The 20098-nt window shown below is 35.8% G+C and overlaps 1 protein-coding gene across 1 annotated transcript in view; it reads left to right on the top strand.

The window, feature by feature from the left end:
* The first annotated feature begins 2110 nt into the window (after positions 1-2110).
* QSER1 (glutamine and serine rich 1) overlaps positions 2111-20098 on the top strand; it is a 42466-nt gene continuing 24478 nt past the window's right edge. The window contains exons 1-3 of the mRNA XM_039233368.1: positions 2111-2222; positions 3415-3576; positions 7178-10855. Of these exons, the coding sequence (XP_039089299.1) occupies positions 3480-3576; positions 7178-10855 (3775 nt within the window). The 5' untranslated portion in view covers positions 2111-2222; positions 3415-3479. The remainder of the gene's footprint in view (positions 2223-3414; positions 3577-7177; positions 10856-20098) is intronic.

The raw sequence follows: 20098 nt of genomic DNA, 5'->3' as shown, positions 1-20098 counted from the left end.
GTAAGCATTTCGTGATGTGTATAATTGTTGAATCACTATGTTGTACACCTGAAACTAATATATTATATGTCAACTATATTTCAATTTTTAAGTCTACAACGATATACTTAAAGTGTAAGATATTTACATTTTTGAAAAATATTGAAATATAAGTATATGTCATGTATGTACATGAGAGAAAAGGGAAAGCTGATTTTTATTTTACAGAAGAATATTTTTAAATATTAAAAGAATGATGTAATTAGAAAACTGCCATTTCCAATCTCTGGTGTGATAAGTGAATTAAAGGTGGATGATGTCTGAAACCTTTGACTTTTGAAAATAAGGTATTTACAGCTTCTTTTTTTTTTTAAATGTTTATTTGTTTTTGAGAGAGTGAGAGAGACAGAGCACATGTAGGGGAGGGGCAGAGAGAGAGAGAGAGACACAGAATCCGAAGCAGGCTCTGGGTTCTGAGCTTTCAGCACAGAGCCTGACATGGGGCTCAAACTCACAAACTGTGAGATCATGACCTGAGCTGAAGTGGGACACTTAACCCACTGAGCCACCCAGGCGCCCTGTATTTACAGCTTCTTAAAGTAACCTCTCCCAGTTGCATTTCAAAGAAGAAAAAATACATACGTGGAGAGATCTGACATGTACCTTAATCACTTCAAGTTTAGCATCACCAATGATGAGACAAATGGACATTATGTGCATCCTTATATGAGGCAATATGAAGTACAAAATATCATTTATGTACTTCTCTTGAGGTATCCATTAGAGTCAGAATTTGGTATAGTCTACATTCAGCTGATTTGTTTTCTTCAATAACAACAAATCTATGTCAGGAAATCAAGACAAAAGGGATGTGGGATTAGAGGCAGGGTAGAGGCAATGTTCTAAATTTAAAGAGAAATAGCCAAGTGTAATTCTCCTTTTTTTTAAAAAAAAAAGTTTATTTGTTTTGAGAGAGAGCACGCGCATGCGTGTGAATGTGAGCAGGTGAGAGAGAAGGGGAGAGGGAGAATCCAAAGCTGGCTCCATGCTATCAGCACAGACCCCAGCGTGGGGCTCAACCTCACAAAACATGAGATCATGACCTGAGCCGAAACCAAGAATCAGAGGTTTAACCCACTAAACCGCCCAGGCACCCCACCAAGTGCAATTCTTGAATTTTTCATTGGATTTTACATAGAAGAGCTTTAAAATCCCAAACATTTAGGCAACAATTAGGAAATTAGAATATGACCTCTGTTTTACATGCTGTTATTGACTTAAATTGTTAAGTTTCTTCAAGTCTAATAATAATTGGCTGTATGGGAGATTGACTGATTCCTAGGAAACACAGCCAAAGTATTTAAAGATGCAGTGTCCTATATGCAAGTTATTTTCAAGTGGTTTGGTAAAAAAAAAAAAAACAAAGGTGTGTGTTTATATTATGTGTGTGTGTGTGTGTGTATGTGTGTGTAGAGAAAAACAAAAAAAAAGGTAACAAAATTAATGATTATTGAGTCTTACATAACAAGTGTATATATTTTTATTAGACTTTCTATTTTTCTGTGGGTTTAAAAATATTCAAAATAAATGTCAAGGGTATAAAAAATATCTTGTTCTGAATTACTCTCAAATGTACAAGCTTGAAATTTTCTAGGTGAGTTATTTAATTATCAGTTTATTTGAATTATCTGATACTCTGTAGAATGTTAGAATTAGAGGGACCTTAGATTATCTTCTCTAATTGTTTATTCATACAGATGAGGAATTTAGTCTGACATTAAGTGTCTTATTCAAATGATACTGTAAGCAGGTGGTAGAGGTTGTGTAATGAATTCAGCTGTCCTGTTTTCCAGGATTTTGCTTTTCCCACTGTACCATGGTATTTCTCTCCCAGTAAAAAGCAGTAAAGTTGAATTAAGGAAAATACTATGCATCATTTTCTTCCTAGTATATCTTCAATATATTTGCCCATTTTGACAGTATTGTCAGATTGTATTTGGCCTCTTAATCAAAGTTGTTGAATTTAGGCAAAGACTTTTTTGCTACTTTTGATAATTGTTCTCCTAGAAATTTTTTGATCGTGTGGTTTTAGCTATGTGTTTTTGGTCACTTATTTTTATTATCCTCTAGTTTAAGCTATGAAGAAGGACATCCCTCACACTCTGAAACAGATCTCCTTCAGAGACAGACTTTTGCAGCCTCTCATCAGCTTCCTGGATATGCTGCCACACCTCAGCCAACTGGTAAACATGCTCTTGTAAAACTAATATGGCTACGTTTAATGAATAAGAAGAAAAATCAGTTTTCATGTATTGGATTATGAATGTGGGCAGAACGTAACAGAGCCATGGGAAAAGTGAAAATGAAAACGAAATTAAAAGCTTTGTCTTTTACTGATAGGGAATATCTATATAATTAATTGGTTGGGAGATCTTCCCAATCTTTGTAGATTTAAAAAAAATTTTTTTCTAACATTTATTTTTGAGAGATAAGAGTCAGCACACAAGCAGGAGAGAGGGAGACACAGAATCTGAAACAGGCCCCAGACTCCAAGCTGTCAGCACAGAGCCATGAGATCATGACCTGAGCTAAAGTTGAATGCTTAACCAACTGAGCCACCCAGGCACCCCAATCTTTGTAGATTTTATATTGAAACCATGCTTGGTCAAATTCATATTTGTTTGCTGTGTCAAAACAGTTTAGGGATGTAGAGCTTTTGGCCTTAAATTTCAGAGATTCCTGGGGTGCCTGGGTGGCTTAGTCGGTTAAGCGTCCGACTTTCGCTTGGGTCATGATCTCGCGGTTCGTGGGTTTGAGCCCTGCGTCGGGCTCTGTGCTGACTGCCAGCTCAGAGCCTGGAGCCTGTTTCAGAGTCTGTGACTCCCTCTCTGTCTGACCCTCCCCTCCTCACGCTGTCTCTCTCTTCTCTCCTAGAAATAAATAAAACATTAAAAAAAAATTTTTTTTTTAATTTCAGAGATTCCTTTTTATTTTATTTTATTTTTTTGAACATTTATTTTGAGAGAGAGCAAGAGCACACGAACGAGGGGAGGAGCAGAGAGAGGAGAGAGAGAATCCCAAACAGGCTTTGTGCTGTCAGCGTAGAGTCTCCTGAGTGAGGTCAAGACCTGAGCTGAAATCAAGAATCAGACACTCAGCCAGCTGAGCCACCAGAGCACCCCCCCTATTCTTATTTAAGAGGGGCTTATTTCAGCTTAGGTCATGGTCCCAGAATCATGAGATCATGACCCATGTCAGGCTCTCTAGGCTCCATACTGAACATGGAGCCTGCTTGGGATTCTCTTTCCTCCTGGCCCTGTTCCCAGGCACACTCTCTCTCTCAAAAAAATAGGTAAATAAATAAAATATGAACAGAAATATACTTTTGTATTATTAAATATTTTACCTTGTGATATGTTTTATCTTCAAATATAGGTCTTTCTGGAATATTTGATACTAGTGTGAACAGTGCCAGCACTAACACTAAAGAATCTTCAGTGATGAATTTTCTCTCTGCTGTTGAATCCCGAACTGCTCAGGCTGCTTCTTCAGGAACTACTCTTTTACCACAATTCAGGGCTCCATCCTGGCAGACAGGTGATTCTTTGTTTTCAGAATTTTTGGGGGCAGTGGTGAGAGAGAGAGTGAGCGAGACAATGTGAGCAGCGAGACAATGTGAGCAATATGAGACAATGGGAGCAGTGAGGGAGATATAGAATCTGAAACAGGCTCCAGGCTCCAAGCTAGCTGTCAGCACAGAGCCCGACGTGGGGCTCGAACCCACAAACTGTGAGATCACGACCTGAGCCGAAGTCAGACACTCAACTGACTGAGCCACCCAGGCACCCCTCGGAATTTTTTTTAAGTTTATTTATTTATCTTCAGAGAAAGACAGCATGAGTTGGGGAGGGAAGGGCAGAGAGAGAGAATCCCAAGCAGGCTCTGCACAGTGCAGAGCCCCATGTGGGGCTCAAACTCAGGAACTGTGAGATCATGACCTGAGCAAGGATCAAGAGTCAGATGCTTAACCAACAGAGGCACTCAGGCACCCCTGTTTTCAGAACTTATAAGTCCAGAAAAAATAATGATAAAAATACACTTTTTATGGCCTTGTTATTCTATAGTGTAGCTGAGAGTAATTACTGATTTTTCAGTGAAATTTAAAACCTGGAATTTTTCACAATTTTAAGTTGGACAAAATTCAAGAGATTGTTACTAGCAGAAATTCAAACTGATTACTTCAGTGAAAACTTAACAGGTTGAAGAAGATAGATAATTATTGAAAGTAAACCGTAGATATAAAGTTCTTATCTGGCAATTTATGTAGCTACTTGTCTACTTAATAAAAGCAAAGATTAAATTTTCTTTTATTTTTCCATTTCAACTTTACTGAGGTATAGTTGATATATAAAATTATAAGATGTTTAAAGTGTACATTGTGGTGATTCACCATACATTGTGAAGGAATCCCCCCCCACACTTGGTTAGTTAACATATCCATCACCTCACATATTTATCTTTTTTGGTTTTTGATGAAAAATTAAATTTATTTATCTTAGTGACTTCAGGCTGAGTAGATGATATAGTAAAAAAACAATCTTGAAACTGATTTCATCATTAGAGTTATGTAAAGTTATCCAGAATTGAACAGATTAAATCACTATTTATTAAAAGTTTTGAATTACTCTCAAAATGTACAAGCTTGAAATTTTCTAGGTGAGTTACTTGAATCTGTCAATCTGATATTTCATAGAATGTTAGAACTAGAGGGACCTAAATTATCTTATCTAGTCCTTTATTCATACAGATGAGGAATTTTGTCCAACATTAAATAAATTGTAATGGATATTACAAGCTGATATTATTCTATTTTCCCTGTTTATATATACATTCCATTTTTCACTTGTTTCTCCCCCAAAATTATGTGTATATTTTTACTTTTTCAGGGTTATAGGAAAGTTAGGTATTTTTTAAAAAATGCTTTGTTTTAAATAATAAGAAATTTCATCACATATTTGAGGAGATATTTTATTTTTTAAATGTTTATTTTTTTTGAGAGAGAATGTGAGCAGGGGAGGGGCAGAGAGAGGTAGGGACAGAGGTTCTGGGATCTTCGCTGATGGCAGCTAGCCTGATGCACAGCTAGAACTCAGAAACCTGTGAGATCATGACCCGAGCCAAAGTCAGACACTCAACCAAATGAGCCACCCAGGTGCCCCAGAGAGATATTTTAAAATGATAACTATAGGAAATAATACTTTACCATTCTGATATAAATTCCATTAATAGAGCATTACACATAATCAGTTAGGCTTTCTTCCAATTTCTATGATTTTATTTATTTTTAATTTTTTTAACATTTTATTTATTTTTGAGAGAGAGAGACAAAGTGCAAGTGGGGGAGAGGCAGAGATAGAGAGGGAGACACAGACTCTGAAGCAGGCTCAAGGCTCCGAGCTGTCAGCACAGAGCCCAACGCTGGGCTCAGAGTCATGAACCATGAGATCATGACCTGAGCTGAAGTCAGACACTGAACCGACTGAGCCACCCAGGCACCCTGTCTATGATTATTTTATTTTAAACATAAATCCTAAATGTTATTTATTCTTTTAAGTATAACTATTTTCGGTCTTTGTAGTAGTAATACTTTCTTGACATTTAATGGGAAAAAGTGGGAGAAGAAAGTTTTTGAAAGGGCTAGAGGATCTTTTTCCCCTATTTTTCTAAAATAAACAAAATTTTAATGGAAGTTTGCTAAGAAACATGTAAACGATAAAAATGTTATGTAAAATGGAAACTGATACTTCCCAACTACATTCCCACTTTCGTAGAGAAGAGTTAACAGTTCTTTGAAATCTTTGTATATCAAAACATCTTTTTTCACTTAATCATTGTTTATAGTAATAGTATTAATAGGATATGCCATAATTATTTGGTCATTCCCGTGTTGATGGACATGGGTTGTTTCTACTTTTTACACGCAATAAGTATCTTGTACAAATATCTTTGTGTCCACTTATTGCTATAGGATAAATTTTTAGAAGTAGAAGTTTTAGATTGTAAGGGTATACATTTTCACTTTACTGTATGTGACTAGAGTGGTTTTCTGAAATGTTAATAATCTCTTCTTTTTTTTTAAGTATAGTTTATTGTCAAGTTGGTTTCCCTGTAACACCCAGTGCTCATCCCAACAAGTGCCCTCCTCCATGCCCATCACCCATTTTCCCCTCTTCCCCACACCCCATCAACCCTCAGTTCTCAGTATTTAAGAGTCTCTTATGGTTTGCCTCCCTTCCTCTCCATTAATAATCTCTTTTTTTTTATTTTTTTAAATATTCTGTTTATTTTTGAGAGAGAGATAGAGACAGCATGAGCAGGAGAGGGTCAGAGAGAGAGGAGAGAGGGAGACACAGAATCCGAAGACTGGCTTTAGGCTCTGAGTTAGTTGTCAGCACAGAGCCCAACGTGGGTCTCAAACTCATGAACCGTGAGATCATGACCTGAGCTGAAGTCGGACGCTTGACTGACTGAGCCACCCAGGCACCTCTAATAATCTCTTCTTGACAATACTTTATTGATTTCTGATCAGCCTTGTATGATAAGCACACATCTGTTGTCATTGGAAGTTATTCATAGGAAGCCAAAACTTGAAATCCAAGAGATTTTTAAAGTTTGTATATTTTGATAAAGGAAATTTCAGTGTTAACCTCACTGTTTATTTTTAGATTTATCATGTTAAATATAAGCAATTTAATCTGCATTTTAATGTTATGAACATTTTAGTTTGTTGCTATTGCATTGAAATTTCAGGATAAATTAATCACTGGAGATTATGTACATTTTTACTGGTTTCTTAATTTTCAGATGGTCTTATCTAACTCTATAAACTCATTTCTATAACAATTATAGTTATGAATTGCTAATACCTTTATTAGCAATTTTTGCTTTTAAGAAAGCTAGCTGTCTTAAAATGTAATTTTTAAAATTTGCATGCAGAACTAACTTATCAGGCTTATCAGTCTTACAGAGTTTTTTTCCCCTACGCCCTTCACCCTTACAGAGATTATAATAGGTTAAAGTTATGTAAGTCTCTACTGTGAAAACGTGTGTGCCTGCGCGTGTGCATATGAGTATGTGTATTTGTGTATATGAGTATTTGTGCTGTGATTGCATAAAGTTCTTTGTTTTCTCTTCATAGGTATGCATTCCTCAGCAGCAACTGAGCTGTTTGTTACTGGACCTTTGCCAACCACTGGAACACTTCCACCCTCTGCCCTCTCTGCTTATCAGCATCCCACCACCTTCAGCAATAGAAACTTTGCTACCACCTCACCTTTGGTGCTTCAGGATTCGTCTTTTAACACTACATCAAATGGAATTTTAAATCCTCATGACCCTCTGTTACAAATCAAGACTTCCCAGGGAACTGTTCCAACTGCTTTGGCATTTGAGCGCCTGGGCAGTTCTGCATTAAGTAACAGCATACCACCTCAGTCTTCAACATATCGCTCAGCGCAAGAGTCTGCACCCCATCTTTTACAACCTCAATTTAGTTTGTTGCCTTCAGCACTTGGCGGAGCCCAGCAGACTCCTCAAGCCTACAGTTCAACTCTCTTTACTAGTTCTACTGCTTCCATTGAAAGAGCTCTTCTTCGAGAATGTAGTGTTATTAAACACCATCAGCGGCCTTCAGGTACCCAGTCAATTCAGGCACAACTGACTGGTTCTCAGCATTCCTTACATAGCTATCTGTCAAATGCAAGTGTGGTTAATTTTCAGGAAACAAGTAGGCAGTCATCTTTATCCTGTAGCCCAGTTGGAGAGTCTACTCAGGTGAGCAATGGAGGATTACAACAGAAGACCTCCCAGGTGTCAGTGGAACTTGCTCAGTCTTACTCATCTACAATTCCATCATCAGGGTTTCCTCCTTCTGCTACAAAAGTAAAAAGCTGTTCTACAAAACAACCACTAGCATCAACTAAGACCCCCAAACCTCAAAGTGTAATTCCTCCTGTGCAAACATTAAGCTATTCCAAACCTTTACATAACCAGAGTTCTGTAATATCGGGCCAAGCACAAATTTATTCTACAGCGCAGCTACCAAGCCTTTTATCAGTTAGTCAGTCCCAAAATTATGGTTTAGTGCAGCCACATAATGTGCCATCTATTGTTCATTCACAGGTTTATAGGTCCAACAAAGTTGAGAAATTACCATCCTTATATAAAACCTTGACTTTTTCTGGATCATCTCAGACTATAACTCCTGAAAATCAGACACTTAATTATTCTTCTAATCAACAAGAAGTATTATCTTCAGTTACAAATGAGAATTACCCTGCCCAAACAAGAGATCTGTCTTCAGTTAGTCAGTCTCAAAGTTATTCATCTAGTCATTCTCAGGGTTTATCACCAGTTAGCCAGACACAGGTTAGTTATTCATCTCAGTCACAGGTGTTATCAGTTGTTAGTCCTTCAGAAAGCTATGCTTCAGGGCAGTCCCTAACATTAACAGCCCCTTCTCTTTCTTACTCTTCTGCCACTCGGGCTCAGAATTTGCCAGATTCTAGCCCAACCCAGAATTATATTTCCATGCATTCTTCCCAAAATGCTCAGACTCAAGAGTCATCATCTCCCCAGTCCCAAAAGTTTTTGCCTGCTGCCCAGTCATCGTCTTTTGCATCCTCTACTCACTGTCAGACATTACAGAATAACATACCTTCCCCTGATCCAAAGTCTTATGCTGACAGAAAACTTGATTCAAATGTGTACACATCTTCAAAGCAAGAAGAGGATTTTCCAATGCAAGAGTTACAGGTATTGCAGCCCCAAGTGTCTCTTGAGTCATCAACCCAAAGGCTGTCAGATGGAGAAATTAATGTTCAAGAATCGGCTTATAAGGTATCAAAGGCAGATGACAGGTATTCTCAAAGTGTAATTAGAAGTAATTCTCGTCTTGAAGATCAGGTTGTTGGGATTGCTCTACAAGGGCCAAAAAAAGAAGAAAGCATGGTTGGTTCAGTGACACAACTTACCCAACAAATTGGCCAAGTCAGTGCAGCAACCCTTGATATTAAGAAGGCAACTAATTTAATGCAAACTCCACAAATAAGGTTGAATACTAAAGACCTCAACCCACAGCATTCTCTTATACATAAGGTACATGAAGCCAAGGTCCAAGAGCAACATGATCAAATAATTAATGCCTCATCTCAGATTCAAATTCCAAATCATGCTTTAGGGCATGGCCATCAGGCTTCTCTTCCTAATACACAGGTCCTTTTAGATTCTGCCTGTGATTTACAAATTCTTCAGCAGTCAATACTGCAGGCAGGTTTAGGACAAGTAAAGGCATCTTTACAAGTACAGCGTGTTCAAAGTCCTCAACAGATAGTACATCCTTTCCTTCAAATGGACGGTCATATTATTCAGAGCAATGGTGACCATTCTCAGCCGCAGCTCCATCCTCAAACTTCTGAAATTATGAAAATGGACCTCTCTGAGTCTTCAAAACCATTACAACAACATCTAACAACAAAGGGTCATTTTAGTGAAACAAATCAACATGATTCAAAGAATCATTTTGTTTCTCTTGGGTCAATATGTTTCCCAGAGGCAATGCTTCTCAGTGATGAGAGAAATATTTTATCAAATGTAGATGATATCTTAGCAGCTACAGCAGCAGCTTGTGGGGTTACCGCTTCTGATTTTTCCAAGTCAACTTCAAATGAAACCATTGCGGCAGTTGAAGATAGTGATTCTAAATCTCATTTTCAGCAGTCATTAGATGTTGGGCATGTGACTTCAGATTTTAACTCCGTGACAGCTACAGTAGGAAAGCCACAGAATATAAATGATATTTCCTTAAATGGAAATCAAGTTGCTGTAAACCTTTCACCAGTACCAACCCTCCAGTCAAAAATGACTCTTGATCAACAGCATATTGAAACTGGTCAAAATAAAGCACCTAAAGTAATTCCACCTGTGGTCGGACCAGGTCATGATGTCCAGGAGCAAAGTTCTGGCTCATTCAAGAAACAGTCTGCTACCAATCATGAATCTGAAGAAGATAGTGAAGTTCCTATGGATAGTACATTAAATAATAACAGAAGCCAAGAGTTTGTTTCTAGTAGAAGTATAAGTGGAGAAAGTGCTACATCAGAGAGTGAGCTCACCACTGATGACAGCAGTGTGTCGGTGAACCCAGCTAGAAGTGCACTTGCACTGTTGGCCATGGCCCAACCTGGGGAGACCATTGGTGTCAAGATTGAAGAAGAAAACCAAGATTTAATGCATTTTAACCTTCAGAAGAAAAAAACCGGAAAGGGGCAAACAAAAGAGGAAGACAGCAGTAATCCGAAACAGCTGAAAAGACCAGCCCAGGGCAAACGTCAGAATCCAAGGGGAACAGATGTGTATCTGCCGTATACCCCTCCTTCCTCAGAAAGCTGCCATGATGGTTATCAGCATCAAGAAAAAATGAGACAGAAGATCAAAGAAGTAGAGGAAAAACAGCCAGAAGTCAAAACGGGATTTATTGCCTCTTTCTTAGATTTTCTGAAATCTGGGCCCAAGCAGCAGTTTTCCACTCTTGCTGTACGAATGCCTAACAGGACTAGACGACCAGGGACCCAGACAGTTCGTACATTTTGTCCCCCACCACTTCCAAAGACTTCTGCAACACCCACACCTTCAGTGTCTGAAATTGGGGGTAACAGTCCATCAGAAAAAGTTGATAATGAACTTAAAACCTTGGAACATTTATCTTCATTTTCTTCTGATGAAGAAGATCCTGGAGTATGTGGTCATGATATTTATAAAAGCACCTCTACTACCTTAACTACTTTGGATGCTACTTCTGACAAAAAGAAGAAAGCAGGTAAAGTTTTAAATTTTGCATTCATAATTATGGCTTTCCACTGTTACTTTTATGGTGATAGATTGATTGGGTTTTAAGTTTATTTTTAGCTTGAAGCAGGTCTGCAAATAAATTTTCAGGACAACGGAGCGCCTGGGTGACTCAGTTGGTTAAGCGTCCGACTTTGGCTCAGGTCATGATCTCACAGTCATGATCTCATGGTTCGTGGGTTCGAGTCTCGTGTTGGGCTCTGTGCTGACAGCTAGCTTAGAGCCTGGAGCCTGTCTTCAGATTCTGTGTCTCCCCCTCTCTCTGATCCCACCCTGCTCATGCTATCTCTCTCTCTCTCAAAAATAAAACATTTTAAAAATTTATAAAAAAATAAATTTTCACAACAAAATGCATAGGTAGGTATTTTAGGTACTTTTTTTTTCAATGTTCCTTTCCTGTAGGAAAGTTTGGGGATTTATGTTGAGAACTTCTGGGTTTTCTTGGCTTTTTACCACATGATGCATAATTTACATAGTATGTATCCAGGGTTCTCTAGTCAGACCTATTGAGGTTGGTTATGGACATGAGGCATTTGTATTGGGGGCCCTGTTGTCGTATAAACTGGTATATTTTCTTGATATGTCAATTTTACATGAAGACTAATATTTTGCTGTTAAATATTATGTGTTGTAGGCACATTAAGATAAAATTAAAAATTTTTTGTGTTGCCTTTGGACTCTGCGCAAATCTTTGGGTGTGCATTTCACTTTATTCTGTAGTTAAGGGAACATTTGGAGGAACTGTATTAAGAAATACTGCCTCATGTGAACTATTTTAAGGAATATGCTAAGGAAAAATACTTATAACAATGTAATAGCCACCCCCTCTGCGCTAGGAACTAGTAGCAATGTTGTGAGATCTACATTATATCTCCAATGTCAGATGATATAACCAAGAGTGAATGAATTGTGCGGTCCATACAACTAGTATGTGACAGAGCTGGATTCTGCACTCAGGTTTGTCTGATTGTAGAGCCTCTATTCCTGCCTAGCTCTTCTGTATAAAGTGGTGCTTTGAAAGTTAAACCCTGTTTTGTGACGTACCTTATTAGTTTCTCTCTGGACTTGAGACTACCTTTAACTACCAAAATGATGTGAAACAACCTGTATTCCAAGTAATCTGTTATCATAAACATCTGCTAATTCATTTCTAAAGAATTCTTATTTTGTTATACATGGAAACCAGTATAATGGAACACCAATGACATTCCAAATGAGCCAAAGACATTATGAACATGGCTAATCCTAGTAAGATTTTATACTCCTTTTCCCCCAGTTCAGGGTGCTTTGCTAATTGCTGTTATATTCCCTTTCCATTAGTATAACAATGCATTTATAATTTTTGTTCTAAAATAGGAATCTAGGAACACCTGGGTAATTCAGTTGGTTAGGCATCCAACTCTTGATTTCAGCTCAGGTCTTGATCCCAAGGTTGTCAGTTTAAACCCCAAATTGGTGCAGAGCCTTCTTGGGATTCTCTTTCTCCCTCTCTCTCAACCCCATCCCTGCTCACTTGTTCTCTCTCTCTCTCTCTCTCTCTCTGTCCCACTCTCTCTCTCAGAATAAATAAACTTAAAAAAAAAAAAGGTCCAGTACTAACAGGGCCCTTTCATTTAAAAAAAAATAAAAATAAAATATGAATCAAATATGAAAAATGAATATGTGAATAAAAAAAACCATAGTTTCTTCCAGACAAGTGTTATTGTCTCATTTGATCATCAACAGCAACCTAGTTCTTACTGTTAGGTCTTTAAAGTTCCCTCATTGCCATCCCCTACTGCCTCTTCATGTAAGAACTCATCGTCTTTTGCTTCTCATTAGAATACTTCACGCCAATAAAATACTTCTCCGTGTTTCAGAGGAAAAACATTAAAATAATATGTAAAAAAATCTGTTTCTGTATTTTAGTTCTTGTTCCACTTCTTCTACTTTTCCTCTTCTGTAACAACTGAATTTCTCCTTGTTCCTTGGGCCTGTAAGCCCCTTTCACAGTGTCTTTGATCAGGTTTTTCTCTAACTAGAATGCCCTCCTCTCAACTTTTTCAGCCCAAGACACTTCATTATCTATGAAGAGCATCTTCCAAGTCAGTTTGTAGAAGTTACTCCAGGCAAAATTAATGCTCATATCCTCTAAATTCCCACAGCCCTCAAATATCTCCGAAGGGCAAATTTAAATTTAAACTCAAATTTAAATTGCAATGAGATCTAATTTACCCATTTTTCCTTTTATGATTTGTGCTTGTGTCCTAAGAAACTTTGCCTAACCCATGGTCAGAAAAATATTCTATTACCTTCTAGAAGTTTTAAACTTTTGCACTTTACATTTAGGTCTATGATTCACTTACCCTACCCCACCCTCTTGTTATTAAGTAAGTCCTGCGCCCAGCATGAGGTTTGAACTCACAACCCTGAGATCAACAGTATCATGCTCTATGGACTGAGCCAGTCAGGCGCCCAAAGTCTGATCCCTTCTGATTTTATTTTTGTAGAATGTGAGGTATGGGTTGAAGTTGATTTTTTTTGCATATGCAAGTCCAGCTTTTCCAGCACCATTTTTTGAGAGAGTCCTTTCTCTTTTATTGCCTTTGCATTTTTGTAAAAAGTTAGTTGATCATATTTGTATGAATCTATTTCTGGACTTTGAATTCTGTTACATGGATCTGTGTGTTTATGCTTTCAAAAATACCACAGTCTTAATTGCTGTAGCTTTATAGTAAATCTTGAAAAAGGAGTGTTGTGAGTTCAAATTTGTTCTTTTTCAAAATCGTTTTGCCTATTCTAGTTCCTTTCCTTTTCCATATAAATTTTCAAATCAGGTTTTTTACCCAAAAAAACCTCACTGGAATTTTTATTTTGATTTCCTTGAATCTATAGCAATTTCAGGGAAACTGAACTATTAACAATGTGCTGAGTCTTAACAATTCATGAACACATTTGATTTTTCACTAGTCTTTTACAGTTTGGGGCATATAAATCGTGCACATGATCTATATTTAGGGACGTAGAGCCTAAATATTTTTGGTGCTATTTATTGTAAATGTTATTTTTTAAAATTTTCAAATTCTAGTTATTTATTGGTAGATTATAAAAATTCTCTTTTTTATATATATGTTGATCTTAAATCCTGAAAATCTGCACAACTCATTTATTCTAGGGTTTTTTTTTTTTTAGATTCTGTAAGACTTTTTATGTAGAAAATTATGTCATCTGTAAATAAGGATAGTTTTATTTTTCTTTTCCAGTCTTAATGCCTTTTTCATTCTTGTCCTAATACACAGGAATAAACATTCCTGTGTTTAATGAAAGTGTTGAGTGTGGACATCCTGAATGTGTTCTTGATCTTTGGAGGAAAAACAAAATGAAACTTTTGCCATTAAGTACTCTGTTCACTATAGGTTTTTTACAGATGTTTCATCACATTAAAGAAATTCGTTACATAACCTAGTTTGCTGGCAGTTTTTATAATGAATGGAAGTTGAATTTTGTCAAATGTTTTTTATTCATCTGTTAAAATGGTCATGTGTGTAGTTTTTTTATTTAGTCTTTCAATATGGTGAATTACATTGACTTGATTTTCAATATACTCTTGGCCTTGCATTCCCAAGATAAACCCCAGCAACTGTGATATATTATTTTATTTATACATCGATAGATTCAGTTTTCTAATTTTTTGCATCCATGTTTGCAGTGGATATTGGTCTGTAGTTTTCCTTTTTTAATTCTTTTGTTTGGTTTTGGTATCTGGTTATTGCTGACCTCATGAATGAGTTGAGGATTGTTCCCTTCTCTGTTTTCTGCAAGAGATTGGGTAGTACTATGTCTTCCACAAATGTTTGACTGAATTTTTTAATGAAACTCTTTGAACCTGGAGTTTTCTTTGTCAGAAAGTTTTTTACTATGAATTCAGTTTCTTTGATACAGAACTATTCACCTTGTCTGTCACTTGTTGACTGTGCTTTGGTAGTTTGTATCTTTGAAGGAATCGGTCTGTTTTCATTGAGTTGTCAAATTTCTGGATATAGAGTTGTCAGTAGTATTTCCTCCTGTTGGTAATTTGTGTCTTCTTTTTGTCTTGGTCTGAATAGAAGTTTACTAATGTTATTGATTCTTTGCCTCCTTTGTTGGTAATTTCATTGATTTTTGCTGTTGTCACTATTTCCTTTTTCTGCTTTATTTAGGTTTATTATACCCATTTCTTCTAGTTTCTTGTGGTAGAAGCCTAAATTGTTAATTTGAGACCCCTCTTCTTTTCTGCTATATTCATTTTAATGTTACAGACCTTTTTCTAAGCCCTGCTTTAGCTATGCCCCGCAAATTTTATTTTTATTATTTATTTTTTATTTATATGTTATTTATTTAGTTCTGTGTCTCTCAAAAAATAAACATTAAACATTAAAAATGTTTTCAAGAACACATTATTTGAACTTTTATAAGAACACATTATTTTTAAATTTATCTCTCCTTTTTCTGGCTGTATCTTTTTATACTGTGCTTCTGGTGGTTGACCTAGTGATTACCATCCACTTAGAATTAATATTTTTATGATTGCGGGGCACCTGGGTGGCAGGTTGAGCATCCGACTCTTGATTTCAGCTCAGGTCATGGTCTCAGAGCTGGTGGGTTCAAGACCTATGTTGGGCCTTCCTTGCCCTAACAGCATGGAGCCTACTTGGGATTCTCTCTCTGCCCCTCCCCAACTTGCACTCTCTCTCTCTCAAATAAATAAATAAACAATTTAAAACAATATTTTTATGATTTCAAGTAAAATATCAAAGCCTAATGACCATTTGGTATCTTTACTTGCCCTTATGTTACACATATTTGGCATATATATTGCATCTATGTATATTGAAAACTCTAATAAGAGAATTTGCTTTCAACAGTCAAATACATTTTAAATAACTTAAGAGGAAGAAGAAAGCCTATTATATTTACCCAGATATTTATAATTTCTGCTGCAGTTCCTTTATTCCTGATGCACGTTTTACCATCTGGTATTATTTGCTTCCCATCAGCCCAAAGATTACTTTTTCTTTTTCTTTGGTTTTCAGCAATTTAATTGTTTATCTGGGTAGGGCTTATCCTGTTTGGAGTTCACTGAGCTTCTTGAATCTGTAAAATGTAGGTCTTACCAAATTTGAGAAGTTTGGGGATATTATTTTTTCTGTACCAATCTCTCTCTCTCCTTATAGGACTTCAGTGACACAAATGTAAATAAAACCTTTTGATATTTTTCCTGAGGTTCTGTTCATTTTTTTCAATCTTCTTTTCCTCTCTCTCCTTATAGGACTTCAGTGACACAAATGTAAATAAAACCTTTTGATATTGTTCCTGAGGTTCTGTTCATTTTTTTCAATCTTCTTTTCCTTTCTGTTCTTCAGATTGTATAATTTCTATTGGCATATCTTATAGTTCATTGATTTTTTCGGCCTTCTCAATTTTGTTATCAATCCCATCCAGTGAATTTTTTATGTCGATTTTTTTTTTCAATTAGAAGATTTGTTTTGGGTTCTTTATTTCTAGTTTCTGTTTCTCTATTGAGAATTTACATATTTCCATTCATTTCAATGTAATTCTTTTTTTTAGTGTTTATTTATTTTGAGAGAGAGAAAGGGTGACTGAGGGAAGAGTGGAGAGAGAGAAAGAGAGAGAATCCCAAGGAGGCACCATACTCCACCTTGTGAAGCCCAGCATGGGGCTCAATCTCATGACTCTGGGATCGATCATGACCTGAGCTGAAGTTAAGAGTTGGACACTCAACCAACTGAGCAAGCCACTCTGGCACCCCTATAAAATATATTTTTAAATTAACAATATGTGTTGAATTTTGTTAGATGCACTTTTGAGCTTCTGGTAAATCTGCTTCTCTTTAATCTATTATTTGATTTCTTAATGTTGAACCTTTTAAAGAAAATATCTACCATAAACTCTGCTTGGTCATGCTGAATTATTTTAATTCATTGCAAGATTTAAGTTGCTAGTGTTTTATTTAGGAATTTTACACTTAGATTCATAAATGAGATTAATGCTTATAGCGGTTTTTTAAGTTTTTAAAAAATGTTTTATTTTTGAGAGAGAGACAGAGCATGAGCAGGGGAGGGGCAGAAAAGGAGGGAGACACAGACCTCAAGCAGGCTCCAGGTTCTATGATGTCAGCATAGAGCCTGATGTGGAGCTCAAGCTGTGACATCAAACTCCCAGAAAGTATGAGATCATGAACTGAGCTGAAGTTGGATGCTTAACCAACTGAGCCACCCAGGCACCCCTATGCTTATAAGCGTTTTTTTGCCTTAATCTTGTTGTTATTATAGTTTTTTGGTTTTTTTGTGGTTTTTTTTTTTTTTTTGTCTTAATGTTATTCACTTTTATAGTCAGGAATATGCTGGTCTTAAACATTGAATTGGAAAAGTTGTTATATTTGTCTAAGCTTTGAAAACATTTACCTGCCACATATAATAGGAGTTTGATAGAACTTTGTAAGAATATACCTGGGACTTTCCAGTTTTTTCCTGAGGTAGTTTAATCTGTTAGGATCAATTTTCTTAAAGGTATGATATTTGATAAAATCAAATCAAAAATCAAAAATGATTTGATAAAATAATTTTATTTAGATTTTTTAATCTGTTGTTATAAAGTTGCACATAGCATTTAGTGTCCTCTGTTTCTGTAGTTATGTTCTCTTTCTTGCTCCAAATATGTTTGATTCTTTTTCCTTATTCTGTAAAACGTTTACCTATTTAATGGTTCTTTTCAAAGAACCAGTGTACTTTTTTATTCCTGTTTTTGTTTTTTTACTCACTTTTTCTTAATTTCTTTACTTAGTTCTATTTCCCTATCATCCCTGGGTTCAATTTAATATTCTTTCTCTGGGTTCTTGAGTTTAATACTTAGTTTATTTTTGTATGTATATCCTTGCTTTTTAATGAATGGCATTAAAGTGTAAAATTTCTTCATTGCAACACACTCCAGCTCTGTCTATGCCTCTAGATGCCCTCAATCCTTTCTAAATGGTTTGTCATTTGTTTTAATTTCTTTTTTAACCTAAGAGTTAAGAATAGTTTGTTTTTGCCTTTTTCCTAGTAGGCTTCTATTTTTGTTATTCATGGTGGTATTCATTTATTACTAATTTATGGTCCTACTGTATTTTGGTCAAGGGAATGCTTCAATAATGTTTCTTTTGGATATTTATGAAAATTTTGCTAGTGGCTTGGTAAATGGTCATTTTTTTAATAAAATAATCCATGACTACTATATGCTATAGATTATATTTGGTAATATAATCCAAATTATATCCAAATCCTTTATATCTCTTTATTTTTTGTTTAATGTAATAAATGACATTAGGTTATATAAGAAAATATATGTATGTTGAACATAAATAACAGGTCTAGAATTTGCCTTGAACTATCCTGGCAGATATAAAAGGGGTGATGGACAGATGAAAGAAGTATAGCAAAATGTTTGTAGTTGATATAACTGGGTTATGGTATTTGAGGATTTGTTTTCTACTTTTATGTATGTTTGAAATTTTGAATAATAAACAGTTTTTTAAATCCTCCCTATCCTTATTTGTTTTTAGATTGCTTGATCTGTTGATTCCTGAAAAAGGTGTGTTAAAGTTTCCAACTATGTTTGATTATTTCTCTAATACTGTTTACTTGATATGTTTCAAACCCATGTGATTGGGTACATAAAATTGTACTAAGTTAGATATCCTTTTCATAAAATCTTTTTTCGATTTAATTTCCCATTTCTGTTTTTAATATTTCCATACTAATTTTATTATTATTGTTTTGGTATATTTTTCCTTATCTGTTTTCTTTCTTTCAGAACATTTTTTCTTATGAAATATAACTCACATATGGAAATTAAAGTGACACATGTAAGATAAACACACATAAAATTTCTATAAATTTGAAAATGTAGACATTACTTAAGCCATATTCTCTGACCATAAGGCAGTAATTTATAAATAGTAGTAGAAAGGAAGAAGGAAAGGGACAAAGAAATAAAAAAGTTTTTATTTTTAAAACTTCAAAATAACTTCTCCTAAATAACTCCTGGCTTTAAAAAGAAACCCAAAGTAAAATGACAAACTGCTTAGAAAGGACAGTGGAGCATTACATTTCAAAACCAATGAGATGTGCCCAAAGTGTGGAGCAAAGAATAAAATTTAAGGTGTTAAATGCTACTCATAAAATTTGAATATTATATTAATTTTTTAATGTTTATTATTTTGAAAGAGACAGAGCACAAGTGGGGCAGAGAGAGAGGGAGACACAATCTGAAGCAGGCCCCAGGCTCTAAGCTGTCAGCACACAGCTTGATGCAGGATTTGAACTCACAAATTGTGAGATCATGACCTGAGGTGAAGTCGGACTCTCAACCAACTGAGCCACCCAGGTGCCCCAGTATTGAATATTATATGTTAAACTCAACTCATTACCTCTAGAACTAACCACTGATTTGGGAGTGATAATCACTTTCTTGTTTTTCTTTTATAGTTTTACCACCTGTGTATGCATCCCTAAATACCATACCTTTTTGTTGAAGTATAGTTGACATACAATGTTGTATTAGTTTCCAATGCACAGCTTATTGATTCAACAGTTCCATACATTTCTCAATCTGTCACCATACACCATTATTACAGTATTATTGACTCTATTCCTTCTGCTGTTTTTTTCATCTCCATTACTTATTTTATAACTGGAAGTATGTACCTCTTAATCCCTTTTATCTATATTATAGTATACTGCACCTGAACACCTTTCTTAGCTTTGGATTATTTGTTTTTTTTTTCTTTTAACTTTTTTTTAAATGTTTATTTACTTTTGAGACAGAGAGACAGTAAAAATGCGAGTGAAGGAGGAGTAGAGAGGAGACACAGAATCCCAAGCAGGCTCCAGGCTCTGAGCTATCAGCACAGAGCCCCACTCAGGGCTCAAACTCACAAACTGTGAGATCATGACCTGAGCTGAAGTCTGATGCTTACTGACTGAGCCACCCAGGCATCCCAACTTTGGCTTGTTTTAAAGCTTCATAAAAAGGGCATCATAGAGTATTGATAGATGTTTTCCTCTACTGATTTGAAAGTTATACATTCTTTTTTATTTTTATTAAGAAAAAAATTTTTTTAATGTTTATTTTTTTAAGAGAGAGAAGGAGAGGGAGTGTGAGTGGGGTACAGGCAGAGAGAGAGACACAGAATCTG

The sequence above is a fragment of the Hyaena hyaena genome, unplaced genomic scaffold (genome assembly GCF_003009895.1).
Source record: "Hyaena hyaena isolate Hyena2069 unplaced genomic scaffold, ASM300989v1 scaffold_74, whole genome shotgun sequence".
NCBI lineage: Eukaryota > Metazoa > Chordata > Mammalia > Carnivora > Hyaenidae > Hyaena > Hyaena hyaena.
The sequence above is the reverse complement of the archived record's forward strand: the minus strand, read 5'-3'. Positions and strand labels throughout refer to the sequence as shown.